This window comes from Hoplias malabaricus, chromosome 15, assembly GCF_029633855.1.
Source record: "Hoplias malabaricus isolate fHopMal1 chromosome 15, fHopMal1.hap1, whole genome shotgun sequence".
In the NCBI taxonomy this organism is placed as follows: Eukaryota; Metazoa; Chordata; class Actinopteri; order Characiformes; family Erythrinidae; genus Hoplias; species Hoplias malabaricus.
In genome coordinates this window covers 29514624-29528144 of record NC_089814.1, presented here as the reverse complement: position 1 = coordinate 29528144, position 13521 = coordinate 29514624, and the positions used below count along the sequence as shown (strand labels likewise).

General features: G+C 38.8%; 1 protein-coding gene across 3 annotated transcripts in view; it reads left to right on the top strand.

The window, feature by feature from the left end:
• The window catches only part of LOC136668527 (rap guanine nucleotide exchange factor 6-like), a 134599-nt gene that overhangs the window by 106320 nt on the left and 14758 nt on the right, over positions 1–13521 (top strand). For 2 of the 3 annotated variants that reach the window (XM_066646097.1, XM_066646096.1), the window contains 7 exons: positions 2844–3242; positions 4557–4768; positions 5630–5753; positions 7592–7615; positions 8794–9011; positions 11221–11397; positions 12290–12430. In XM_066646097.1, coding sequence (XP_066502194.1) covers positions 2844–3242; positions 4557–4768; positions 5630–5753; positions 7592–7615; positions 8794–9011; positions 11221–11397; positions 12290–12430 — 1295 coding nt within the window. The remainder of the gene's footprint in view (positions 1–2843; positions 3243–4556; positions 4769–5629; positions 5754–7591; positions 7616–8793; positions 9012–11220; positions 11398–12289; positions 12431–13521) is intronic. The other variant, XM_066646098.1, reaches the window with a different exon arrangement.

Here is a 13521-nt window from a genome sequence, read left to right as displayed (position 1 = left end):
ATTAAAACAAGGACAAAGGGAAAGAGCTTGGTTTCTTTTTGCTGTGATCATTCTAGATACCAGTTTGGAGTACAGAACTCTAATGTGACATCAGTAATGCAACACCCTACTTTTAGCAAACAAAGCGATTCCGCTGAGGATTTGGGCAGAGGAGAATATACAGGAACAACTGGATACAACACACAAGAATTTGCCAAAATTTGCCTCTGTAAAAAATCTTCTTATACATTAAGTACGATTAAAAGAATATGAGAGTGCTGCATAGTTTATAAATCTATAAGACAGTGGTTCGCCTTTTGTAGATGAAGATGTAGATGATCTTGACCCCGCCCCACTATACACACACACACACCACGACACACACATACATGCTTTTTGCTTCCAGACTCCACTCTAATTATTATGAACATTGAAATTCATAAACTTCTTAGTGAACAAAACAAAAGAAAGTGACATTTATTGTGTAATTATTATGCACCTCATTCATACGTCTTGTTGCGTGACCCTCCCCTTCGCAATACTTCTGCTCCTTTACCCCAGTTTAGGAACTACTGCTATAAGTCATGTGAGAGGGCCAAGAGTCACTGCAACAAAGTACAATCATGAACTCCATAGTGCTGTATATATATATATATATAAACATATAAACCTAGACTAACAACTAAAAGTGTAAGCTGCATAGGATGTGAATACTAAAAGCAGTGAGAGCACAGTCTAGCAGGGTTTGGGAAGTACACCCTTAATACAATATGCATGCCTATTAAATTTATTTAAAAGTTGTTACTAGTTAAAGTAGCCTGGGGCCAATAATGCCTAGCTATTTTTAATTTAATTTATTTTTTATTTATAGGTTTGAACTCAACAGTGTTTTCACTTGTTCCACTATATATGACAGTGTAAAATGGTTGGTACTGTGAATGAGTCGCCTTTGAATCTTTATATACTGAGTCAGCAGAAATGGTTTTACTACTTCTCAGTTTTGTCAAGGCAGCCTGTTCATTCCTGATATTCCCTGTGTATGCACAACTCATGTCCACTGATCCTCCGCTTTCTTCCTAGTCTGTCAGCTGCTTATGAGAAATGGATGCCTGCTGTACCTTCCCCTCCCCTGCAAACTGGCTCCAACTTGTTAGGAATGAATTTTTCATTGACTGTGTTTTTCCCTGTAGGCAACATACCTACAGGAGTGGTACCTACACCAGGATGCTTTCTGGTGCCCTTTTTTTTTTTAGAAAAAAGTCTATAGGTTGATACATTCAATGATAATAGAATAACACCCTGGTAATTTAATTACGTTTGAATACTCAAAGCCGTCACAAACCAGATAATATTAAAACTGTTTATTTTAAAAAGATAAAAATCAGATAACGGAACTAAAAACTATTCCAGTAGTTGGGCATGAGCAACGAATTGTTAAATAAGATTGGGTTCTCAAAAGTTCGTTTTTAATGTTAACTTAAACTTATATTTACCGTCAAAATGTTGTTTATCTCCTAAACCAACAGAAAAGCCCCTATCAGAATAATAAAATAACATTTAAAACAGAGCAATATTGGCAGCATTTCAGCCAAATGGCAGTAACAAACATTGACTGAGTTCATTTGCAAAACAACATACATTTTGAGCAAAAGTAATCGTTTATGCCGTGTGGTTTGCATGTGTAATTAACTGGCAAGTTCCTACTTTTTGTTTCGATAGTTTCACAATTTCCATCATCTCAGCAAACCATAGTTTATTCATACGCACTGCAGATGCACCCCTCCGTTCAGCTGTCATTTGAAAGCGCTTAGTCAAGCAAAACAGCCACATTTGTGTGAAGTGGTGTAAACGAGGTATTGGAGCAGCGTGCATTACAAGTCCATTAGCTGCAGCACTTCACTATGGCCCTCTTGGATGCCTTCCAAAGGAAGTGGATCAGTAAATGTTTTCTTTATTTCCTTCTCCTGGGTAAATGTATCACTGCTAGCCAACCACCAAAAAACGTCTTGGCATTTTTATTGCGACTAAATGGGTATAAGATCGGCCGTTACGATAAGTCCAACAGTACAGCTTAAACTGTTTGCGGTGCAGTACAAGCTGAGACCCGTCATGAAAGAGTGATTCTTAATGGGAGTGTGTTGCCTCAGAAAACACAGTCTTAACACCCTCTGTCTAAAATCATTATTTTCCGTAGTCCTCTTCAGAAGACACATTGTGTCATTACTTCACCAAAAGGATATCATCTCACAGCAGTTGTGATATTATTCTACTTGATTGTCCTGAGTAGAACAATCTTCCAAAGAAAGCTTAGGTATAAATTTGAACATATACACACAGTGCTAACTGATATTAGCTTCCATTTGTTTTAAGTACATTGCCTTTACAGTTATGGCATTTGGCAGACGCTCCAGTCCAGACTGTACCATTTTAATCGTAGTACAGGGGTAGGCGAATGCAGTGTTTTGCCCAAGCAGTTTGGTGTGTTCTTCTCATGTCTGTGTGGGTATCCTTCAGGTGCTCCAGTTTTAGCCAATTTTTGATATATTGTGTCTGTGTATATCACTGTGATGGACTGGCTCCCTGTTTAGGGTGTGTTCCTGCCTTGTGCACATTGGTTTCCAGGTAGACTCTGGACCCACAGTGGCCCAGAACTGGACAAGTAGTTTCAGGCAGTGAATGAATGAATGAAAGTTTTTCCCAAGAACACTTATTGCTATAACTGCTTAAACCTAAGAAAGAAAACATTGGAACCAAACAAACTTTCACTCTCTATACCAGCAGTAATAATCTTGGTAATACAAATTGAATCCGTCAACAAATAATAAGATGAAACCTGATTCTCACAAGGAGCCTTCTTTCCACAGGTACTACCTGAAGAACAACATGGAGACTGAGACACTGTGCTCTGATGATGATGCCCAGGAGCTTCTAAGGGAAAGCCAAATCAGCCTGCTCCAGCTCAGCACCGTGGAAGTTGCTGCCCAGCTCTCCATGCGCGATTTTGGCATCTTCCGGAACATTGAGTCCACAGAGTATGTGGATGACCTTTTTAAGCTGGATCCTGGTGGTGGTGGTGGTGGTGGTGGTGGAAGCCACCTGAAGCAGTTTGAAGAGATCATCAACCAAGAGACCTTCTGGGTGGCCACTGAGATCCTTCGTGAGGCCAATTCACTGAAACGCATGAAGACCATCAAGCACTTCATCAAGATTGCGCTACACTGCCGAGAATGCAAAAACTTTAACTCCATGTTTGCCATTATAAGGTGGGTGTAGGGTATTCTGATATGGTATAACACTGTGACCATGCTGTGTGTCTTAGAAATCAGACAAACTAGGAAAGCATTATATTTGCAGGGTGTATTTCACCTAATGTGATTCAATGCTTACCTGAGACTTGCACACAACTATTAGTTTTTAACTGAGTAATTTGTCAAATGTATTAAAGAGTACACTCATTATTGTAGCATGTTATTGTAGAATGACCATTTCAATGAGAATTTTGATTCATATAAATGGTTGTACCCTTGTTGGAATGTAGATTTTATTGTTGAAAAGTTTTGAATACTTTTTCTGTGTTCTCAAAAAAAAAAAAATGTTAAACAGTGTTTTTGCAGCCTTAGCAACCACAGTTAACCACTTCACAGGGTGAAGATATTTTTATGTATTGGGTTATCATATCTCATTTTTTATTTGTATTTTTTTCTAGATTTGCATCTCGAAAATTGTTACATTTTAACAAAGTTAAATACATTTTAAATGAAAATACTACTATAAAAATAATTATTATTACTTTAATAATATTTATTGGCTGCAAATTTTCCCCTGCTCTCTGCTTTGTTGTGGTCTAGCATCACAAAATGTCCCACGGCCCAGTACAAGTTGGAAACCTTAGATGTAAACCACAGGAAATCTGGCTGATTTACATTATTTGTTAAGATTCCCCTGCTCTCTCTCTCTCTCTCTCCCCCTATTCCTCCCTCAGCTGTAAATACAATATCCAAAACCAAAATGATTTCATCTTTCTTTATTGATTGTATGTGGGAGCTCAAGTGGCTTTGCCATTGCCCATCAATCAATACCACAGTTACTGTTGTCATGAGTAGTGGCTTCACAAAACGCAATGACATCATCTAAATTGCTGCTTGTTTATAGTAGATATTTAAACTGGGGCTGGCTCTCATGGTGTAGAGCAAGGAGCTGGAGAGTCTCTCAAAAATCTCTTTCTGTGTTTGGTTCTCTTGGCTTTAAAGCCATGCGCCCCAATAGCATCTGTCTTTAGTTAGAAGCTGAATTATTTGGACAGTGTTCAGTGTTCATGCAGGCTTGTCTTACTGAATAATATTGCATATTGAATGTCATCCTGGCAAGCAACAGTTCAAAACCACTCAGTCTGACGTTACTCTCTGAGTCATACTGTTTTGACCTGATGCCATGAGACGTTTTGGGATCATTTCTCGCAAACATTTCCCTTTTTATACTGTGATCATTAATTTTTAACAGGTTGTGTTGATTGTGGAGAGTAACTTCACATTTTCTGTCTCTCTTTTCTTCTCCGTGGTTCTTTGTCTTGTGTTTAGTGGCCTGAACCTTGCCCCAATTGCCCGGCTAAGGGGAACATGGGAGAAGCTCCCCAGTAAGTATGAGAAGCTGTTCCGTGACCTGCAGGATATTTTTGACCCATCTCGAAACATGGCCAAGTACCGCAACATCCTGAGCAGCCAAAGCGTACAGCCACCTATCATCCCCCTCTTCCCCGTGGTCAAGAAAGACCTCACATTCCTGCATGAAGGTGTGTACACGCAAAAGGAAACACATATAATAAACGTAAAAATGACTGAAAACAAATATGTTTAACATCAGGTAATTCACTGCATTCCACTTGGTAGTTAGCTCTCATTGTCACTCGAACACGTTCTTTTTTTATAGGCTCTTATCTCATCTGGATTTGTCAGAGCTCACAGCACACAGCTAAAACATTCATTTTCTACTTACAGCACTTTGTCATATCAACTTTGCCTTTATCATTGTCTCCTGCTTGGTTTATAACAACTCCTTTTATGTCCAATTCAACCTCAGAATGAAATCTGAACACGTTTTATTCCATGTATGTATTTTAATAATATATGAAAAGCAAACAATTTATAATAAGTTATGTGTAAAATTAAAAATATGATGTTAATTTTACAAAATGAATAGTCACTTTTATTTCCCTTCATGTTCTCCATTTCTTACGTCTCTGTCTGCTACTCTGTTCACTTCCATTTCTTGTTTTGTCGCTTGCATTGCTTAAGATAAGCTAGGGAAGTCACATGCAATGGGGAAAAGTACATTTCTAATCAAGACTAGTCAAAGGAGTCATTTATTATCCACAAGTCAGTTTGTGAACTTTGAGTCACTGTGATATGAATGAAACATGTGAGTTGTGTTTCTCCATCCAAAGGTCAGAACTAAACAAAGCAATACTGTGCTATTTTTTGGAGTAGGTTTCACCACTTCCCCCATAACCTTTTGTACTCAAGCTCTAAACAAAATAAAGTAAAAATATGGCTTGAGTTAGCCGCATTATGTTCTAGTGTAACAATGTTGATTTGAATTTCTTGTAATTGTATGTTTGATCCTGTCCTAATTCTTACTTTGTCAAATCACCCAGGAAATGACTCCAGCGTGGATGGCCTGGTGAACTTTGAGAAGCTACGAATGATCGCCAAAGAGATCCGCCATGTCGTGCGCATGACCTCTGCTAACATGGATCCAGCACTCATGTTCCGCCAGAGGTTCGTGTCTGAAGAACACCCAATGACATGATATTTGGTTGCCACTAAATAGTCGTCCATTTGTGTATGTGGAAGCCACACCAGTGTAAAAACAACATCCCACAAAAACATCTTGCATTAGTTATATTTACCCCACCAAGTTCCTAGTTTACTAACTTGACCAAATGTTTACATGAATATAAAAAAAAGAAGTTCATATATAATCCCATTGGCCAGCGAAGTCTACTACAGCAAAAGCGGATTCACTTTGATCAGTTTCAGACAAACCACCAAACGTTTGAATTCAAAAACAACTGAGAGGGAGATGTTTAGACATAATTCAGGGCAGTCAAATCTACAGTTTTTATCAGCTATGAAGAATGAGTTAGTGGTGTAATGGATTGGTTCGTGAACTTGCGGTTTGGACTGGATCACGGGTTGAGAGTTGCAGAACAGATAGTTTAGTAGTAGTACAATTTTAATGCCATTTTTAGGGCTTTGGTGCTTCGGATGTAATATTCGGCCAATATTTGGGCTGGAGGGTTGAGTGGGGTTGGGTTTCGCCCCAAAAAACCAGCATCCAACGCATGCTTTTAAAATCCCTATCTCCAGGTTGTGCCTCAGTTCAATGCACGGCTCCTCACACACACCACGGCTCCTTGTTAGCCTCACTCACTAACCTGTGCATATGTAGCCACTAGTAAGAGTCTGTCTGAACCACCAAAAAAATCTGTATTTAAGATGTACTGTGAATTTAGTAAGCCAAATATAATACTATTGGTGTGCATGTAAATATAGAAACAGTTTCTGGCACAGCTCAGTAAACATGGAGAGGAATACTCTAATACAGATTAGATTCAGTATATCATTTCTACTAAGATTGTTCCAATTTGAAGGACTGGCACCCCCTCCAATGTGTGTTCCGACCTTGAGCCCAGTGATTCCAGGTAAGCTCCGGACCCACCGCGACCCTGAATTGAATAAGCAGTTACAGACAATTAATGAATTGACAGTAATTTAACCTCATACCATAAAATACATTTCTGTCACTGAGATCTTACTGTCTTGTGTATGCCTACGTCAATCTACTACGTCAAACATACTTACTGCAGCTTCAGTTTGTCACTCCCATCCTAGACACGAATTAAGCATGAAACAGCTTACAGCACAAATTAAATATACCTTAATTAAAATAAATCTTAACTTCAGCAAAATTTTCAGCAGTGGAAAGAACAATACCATAATAGTGTGCTATTGGATGCTGGCCTGTATGTGCACCTTTGTTCACTGAGCACATAATGTTTGCATCATTAAGTCTTCCACAGTCATTGCAAATTGTTGGATGACTAGGGGGCGGCACGGTGGTGCAGCAGGTAGTGTTGCAGTCACACAGCTCCAGGGACCTGGAGTTTGTGGGTTAGATTCCCACTCCGGGTGACTGTCTGTGAGGAGCTGGTGTGTTCTCCCTGTGTCCGGGTGGGTTTCCTTCGGGTGACTGTCTGTGAGGAGTTGGTGTGTTCTCCCTGTGTCTTATGGGTTTCCTCCCACAGTCCAAAAACACACGTTGGTAGGTTGATTGCCGACTCAAAAGTGACCGTAGGTGTGAGTGTGTGTGTGTTGCCCTGTGAAGGACTGGCGCCCCCTCCAGGGTGTATTCCTTTATAATGGATGGATGACTACGCTGTGGCCACCAAACAGTGTGTAAAGTCTTTGGTGATGGTTTCCTTTTTTTTCCGCTGCTGTCTTTTACATTCAAGCCTATTTGTTTGGGCGTGTATGAGGTTGTGTTTTTCTTCTTTCTAATTTTCTCTCTGCCCTGCTACCTTCCACTCTATTCCTTTTATGGCTCTTGCTTGTAGGAAGAAGAGGTGGAAGAGTTTAGGGTAAGTCTCTCCCTTTCTCGAGCTATACCCCTGCATGCCCTGAATGCATCCCATCATTAACCAAGTCATGTCCATTTCTTTCTTCCTCATGCACAAAGAGAAGCCGCAGTGTCTGTCATCTGGAGGATCTGGCCATGACTATTCCATTATCTTTTGTTGTTGTTTTGTTTTGTTTTTTAATAGTTTGCTTATTCCTTTTGAGCATGTTGTCATTGACCAGTTTGAACAAGACCCCAGATGCATGGTTTGCATCAAAATATGTGCAAATAAAATTCTTTGTGGATCTTGAGAATGCCATAAACATTCATTTCTTTGCAGCTAGTCAAAGGCATGAAAGCCTAATTCATTGTCCTCCTTCTTTATTTGATATGGCTCATTCAGTATCATAATAATAGCCAGCATTAACTAATGAAGACTTAACGCTTGTTGTAATAAACGCTTGTTTGAAGTTAAACATTTGGGCAACATTTTAATTTATGGTCCCACACAAAACTTATTCCTCTTTTAACATTCTACATAATTAAAGCATTAAATATAAACAAAGTCATACAACTTGAGAACTTGCAACAATCTGAACTCCTTCAAAACATTAACTAAAGTCAATTTCTTGTTACACCCATCTATTTTGTGAATCAACACTACACCAACCATCTCTGTGGTATGACTCTTTACACTCGTATCTCTATTATTTTGTCCTTTTCTCTGCTTCTTCTATTACTCTTCTTTTAATGTGTATAATTTAAGTTAGACTAAAGTGGGAAAAGTGCCTAGTACAAGCCCTTGGGGCTATTTTCCTATCTTGTTTGTTATTGTATGTTTACGTTTTTTTCTGTACTCCAATATTCAAATCTATTGTGCGAATAAAAATAAATAAATAAATAAATAAATTTAAAAAGTCATTCAGAAGGGGTTCAGTGACAAATGGTGCATTGTAGAGGAAAATTTCTTTAAACAGACGTCTGGTTCCTAACTGCTAGCAATCTGAATATTCTTTTACATTTTTATTTTATTATGAAACATTTATAAATTAAGGTGAAGTTCTCTTTTAAGGCAGGACCTGCATTCAAAGTATTCTTAACACTTTTTAACCAAAATGGCTTGCTTTTCTTCTGTGATTGCATCCAGAGTAAAGACATATGTGCTCCCCCTGTATTAACAAACCCTGTGTTCTTCTACAGGTCCTTGAGCCAGGGCAGCACCAACTCCAACTTGCTGGATGTGCAGGGTGGCCATAAGAAGCGTGTGCGACGAAGCTCGTTACTCAATGCCAAGAAGCTGTACGAAGATGCGCAGATGGCCCGAAAGGTCAAGCAGTATCTCGCTCACCTGCAGGTGGAAACAGACGAGGAGAAATTCCAGATCATGTCGCTACAGTGTGAGCCAGCCTACAGCACCTGTGAGTGCACAGCTTACTGTAACAAAATTACTTGACTGTGTTGTAAACTGTAAGTCCAAATGTGTAGGATCACTCGCAAATGGACAGCGCTGCAGTGACCCTGACGTGGAGGTGGTGTTATTGTGTATCGTGTTGGTATGAGTGGATCAGAAACCGCAGTGCTATGGGGGGGTCCTGATCATTGAAGAACAGGGTGAAAGGGGGCACACAAACTATGCAGAGCAACGGATGGATCCAGTCTGTAACTGTACGACTACAAAGTTCTCCTGTATGCTCAGAGGAGCTGGGAGAACGGGCAGTGAGTGTAAAAAAGAGGTGATCATGTTATTATGGCCGATCTGGGTGTGTGTGAATTGGTTCCGCCGCCCTCTTAGCACCCCCTTGTGGCCACTAGTTTTAGAACCTCTGCCATTGAAAGATTAAAGCTGGGAATTATGAGTTTAGTACAGGTTCAAAACGTTTGCAGGTTTGGTGATAGTAACCAGATATTTACAACATATATTTCATATGTAAAAAAATAATACATAAGGTCTTCTTTGCTTAAGAACACCACTTAAGAAGAATTTCAAACCAAAACCATCAGACAAAGTATTGTAAGCATAATAATGTTGTTAGGTAGCTTGACTCTCACAATTAACATCAACGATTAGAGCAGTTCTTTTTACACTTGGTTAATATCTTAATACTTTTATAATGCAAGGTCAAAAATAACAGTGGAACTCCCCTTTTACTTTTGAAAAGCTCCCATATCAAATAAGTAGCAAGCTGTTTGTTTGGCAATATTTGTTCCTGGTTTGTTTGCCAACATAAATCTAGCTATTTTTACTTGCAAAGTGGTTTCATCCCTTATCACTACATTTTTCCACAATTGCTATAACAATGTCCAGTGATTTATGATAAGTGTCTACTATGACATCATCGGTGACCTGATAACATCAAAGGAGTTTAGATTTCCTGGAAAATTTGCGCATAGCACAACATTTAAAAACAAAATGATATCATAAAGTACTAGATTCCTTTCAGATTTCCAGTCACTCCTGGGGCCTCATTTATGAAACTCTGCATGGTTTCTGGGATGAAAGCCTGGAAATGGCATGTGCCCCCACCAAAAAAAAACAAAAAAAACTTGCGCACGCACACCTGAATGCATTTTCACCTTTATAAATCACAGTCTTCATGAAAATGTGCACAGGTGAACCAGCCTTGTGTTCTGCCTCCGTAATGCCCACATTTACCCATAAATTGTCCATTCAGCTTTATTTATTTATTTACTTTTGGGTGAAGGTTAAAATATCGGTTTCCTTGTTTATTTTCGAGTGGGAGAGTGGAGACAATGGAGACAATGATGGAAATTTTGGAGAATGCAAGGTAGATGTTCTTGTTTGGGTGATCGAGACAAAGAACAGTGTGTTGTTTGGTGGCACCAGTAGTGTCATTACCAACAATGGCAAGTTTGTTGAGTAGCAACATGTGACTGCAGCAGTAAACAGTGTTAAATAGGCTCATTAACCTGTCATTATTGTTCACAAAAGAAACTTCATGATCTCTGAAAACAGGTTGTCACCATATTTGTCGGTTAACCAGGTCTTCTATTAATGACTGTTAACTAATGAACTATTACCAGTCCATAACAATTTGCTGTCTATTTATTATGGAGTTTTAAAAATTGTAATAATAACAATAAACTATGTACATAATACTTTTTCAAAACTCTGCAAAATAAATAGTAAAGTGAGGTAAAGTAGTAAAAGATCAGAAGATACAGCAAAAACAATAAAAAAGTAAAAAAAAGAAAATAAATAAAAATTCACTTAAACAAGAGACTTCCATAATCTTCCATAATCCAAGCTTCCTTTTTAATCTTAATCTTAATCAATGCTGTATGGATTGAGAAACATGAAGGTGATTTGCGCATTTACTTGCAATTCTCTATTCTACCACAGGATGGCTTCAATTTGCGCTCTCTTGGTAGTGTTTATGGGTGTACGCACGGACCAAACTTTGCTGAAATGTACGCTTGTATTTGTAGAACTTCTTTATAAATCACAGTTTCGGCATGAGATGTTGAGATGCCCCTGCTGTATTCCTCTCAATTAAACCACATGTGCTGTATCAAAGTAATAACTTTATTATTATTATTACTTTAATCATGATGACTGTTTCTTTTCTTGCTAATGCTTTAGCTAGGCTATTTTTTCTTTCCCTGCAGTATCTAAGAATTTAAGCGAAAGAAGGTCCACCAAATCAGACATGTCTCCTGTGTCCATGCGGTCCGGTCCAACCTCGGCCAAGTCACAGAACCGTGTCTCTCAAGTCCTACAGGTCCCACCTGTCAGCCTTTATCCACTGCGCAAGAAGAGCATTGCCAAAGACCTGGCAGCACACAGTAAGTACACCCACATGGCCGTGCTAGCTGCATTGTCCCAGGTAATTGCTGTTGTTGTCATAAGGTGAGCCCTAGATAATTGCCTTTGCATTTACATTTTTTTATACATAAGCAAGTTGCTCTCCATTTCTTGCACATTTTAATGTTTTCCCTGCTCTTTCACACCCTCCAGCTCAGAATATCTGTTCACCATCTAATTCATAGATCAAGCATTTTAGAACAGGAAAAGCCTAAATGTATACAGGGGGTAAACAGTTGACAGAATCTTAATGAGAACCAATCCAAATCAACGTTGGTTGTTTCTAACAGCTTGCTCTTTGAGTTGATGAAGACTGCCCCCTGCTGGTTCTAACATGTTAGTGAAATGAAAGAGAAGCTAATAACAGAGGGACTGGATCCCAGCCTTTTCCTCATCAAAAACATGTTTTGTAATTCATTTCATTTGGTTTTATCATTCTAATTTTCACCAATTAATTCCAAGTGTTTTGATGTGAAATGCTCTGTTCTAGAGAGACTTACAAAGTTGTTGACAGTGGGTTTTATAGGGCCAGCTGGTTCACACGTCATTTATAATGAATTGATTTTAGTTAATCCACTACAAATATGTTGGTGTTGAATTAAGTATATACATTTTTCATTAAACGTGTTGTGTTTTTTAAATCACAGGTTGCTTTTACTCTCAAAAATCATGGTGCACCGTCTGATAGTGAATCCCTTAATTGGCGTGTTCAGATTTGTCTTCTAGAAAACTATTTTTGTTTATTTTATTACAGGTTTGTATAGGAAGAGAGTGTTTGTGCTTGAGATGTGACGCAACAGCACACTGTATAGCTGTAATTTAGTTTGTGATGCAATTTTGCTGCTTTCTAACCAGTTTTAATGTGCTCTGCAGATTCTTGCTCGCCACACGTGGTGAAGAAAACCTCTTTCTCAGCAGAGGAGAGCAGTGGGAAGAGGGCTGAAGAAGCTACATCTACTGTGTCCTCTCTTCCCTCTAGCCCCACAGTGTCTCCACAGGGCTCTCCTCGTAAAGGTGAAGCCACACAAACACCTGCCATTCCAACTCATTTTAATTTTACACCAACATTAGTTGATCAACCAAGACTTATTTGGTTCTTATGTATTTCATAAAATGAGTGTTTTAGTTGGGGGTGGGGGGCAGACGTTGAGCTACATGCAGTAAAAATATGGTTTGAAAGATAGTTTTATAAGATTTTTATGATGGCAATTGGTGGAATTTATATGAGCCTCGTAACACCGGTGCAAAAGTTCTGAAGCAGATTTTGGACACCTAAAAAATTCTTGGCTAATCTTTGGGAATAGTGGCAAACTAGAAAACACCTTGTTGTAGTCTCCCTAGTGGCCATTCCACTGTCCATGTGTGTTTCAGTAATAGAATAGAATAGAATCTGTTTAGAATATGTTTTATTATCAGGTTAACAATGTGTGCAAAATTTTACTGCACTTAGGGGCGAAAGAGGAGGTGTGAGAGCCCCTAGATATGAAAACGGTCCACACCTCAAAAGAAGAAGGCTGTGCCAAAGTTAAAGAGATGGCCCCACTGCAGTTGATGTAATACCACAAAGATTTTAAACATGGAACAACAAAATTTTACCTCTGTGTTTAGCCTATCCATGGAAGTGAAAACACACACATGATTAGGGGCCATGGATAAACACACTCCTTTCTCGGCAGCCAGGGAGCATTGGAGGATTAGGTGCCTTGTTCAAAGGCACTTCAGTTGTGGATTAGAGGCAGGAGGAAATTTTGTTTACTTAAGGGTAATTTCCCTTGTTTCCCTTGGTAATTTCCATCTGGTCCCAGTGAGCCAACCAGTGACCTTTATGGTTGGAGACTAAAAAAAGGCATTTTTAAAAAAAGTTAATAAAGTTGTATATAATCACAGTAAAACAAGCAAGAAATATAAGATAATACATTTTTCTACAAAGTAGTAGGTGTGAGTAGTGTTTGTTCAGATTCTGACTGCATGAATTTGTTAAATCAACAGCACACATTATTTAAAATCATTATTTATTATTCACTAAAACTAGGTATTGGATGATAACCTCAAATAATATGGACTCCCATGAGGAGAGATTTGGAAAAAGTTAAACCATCACGTTC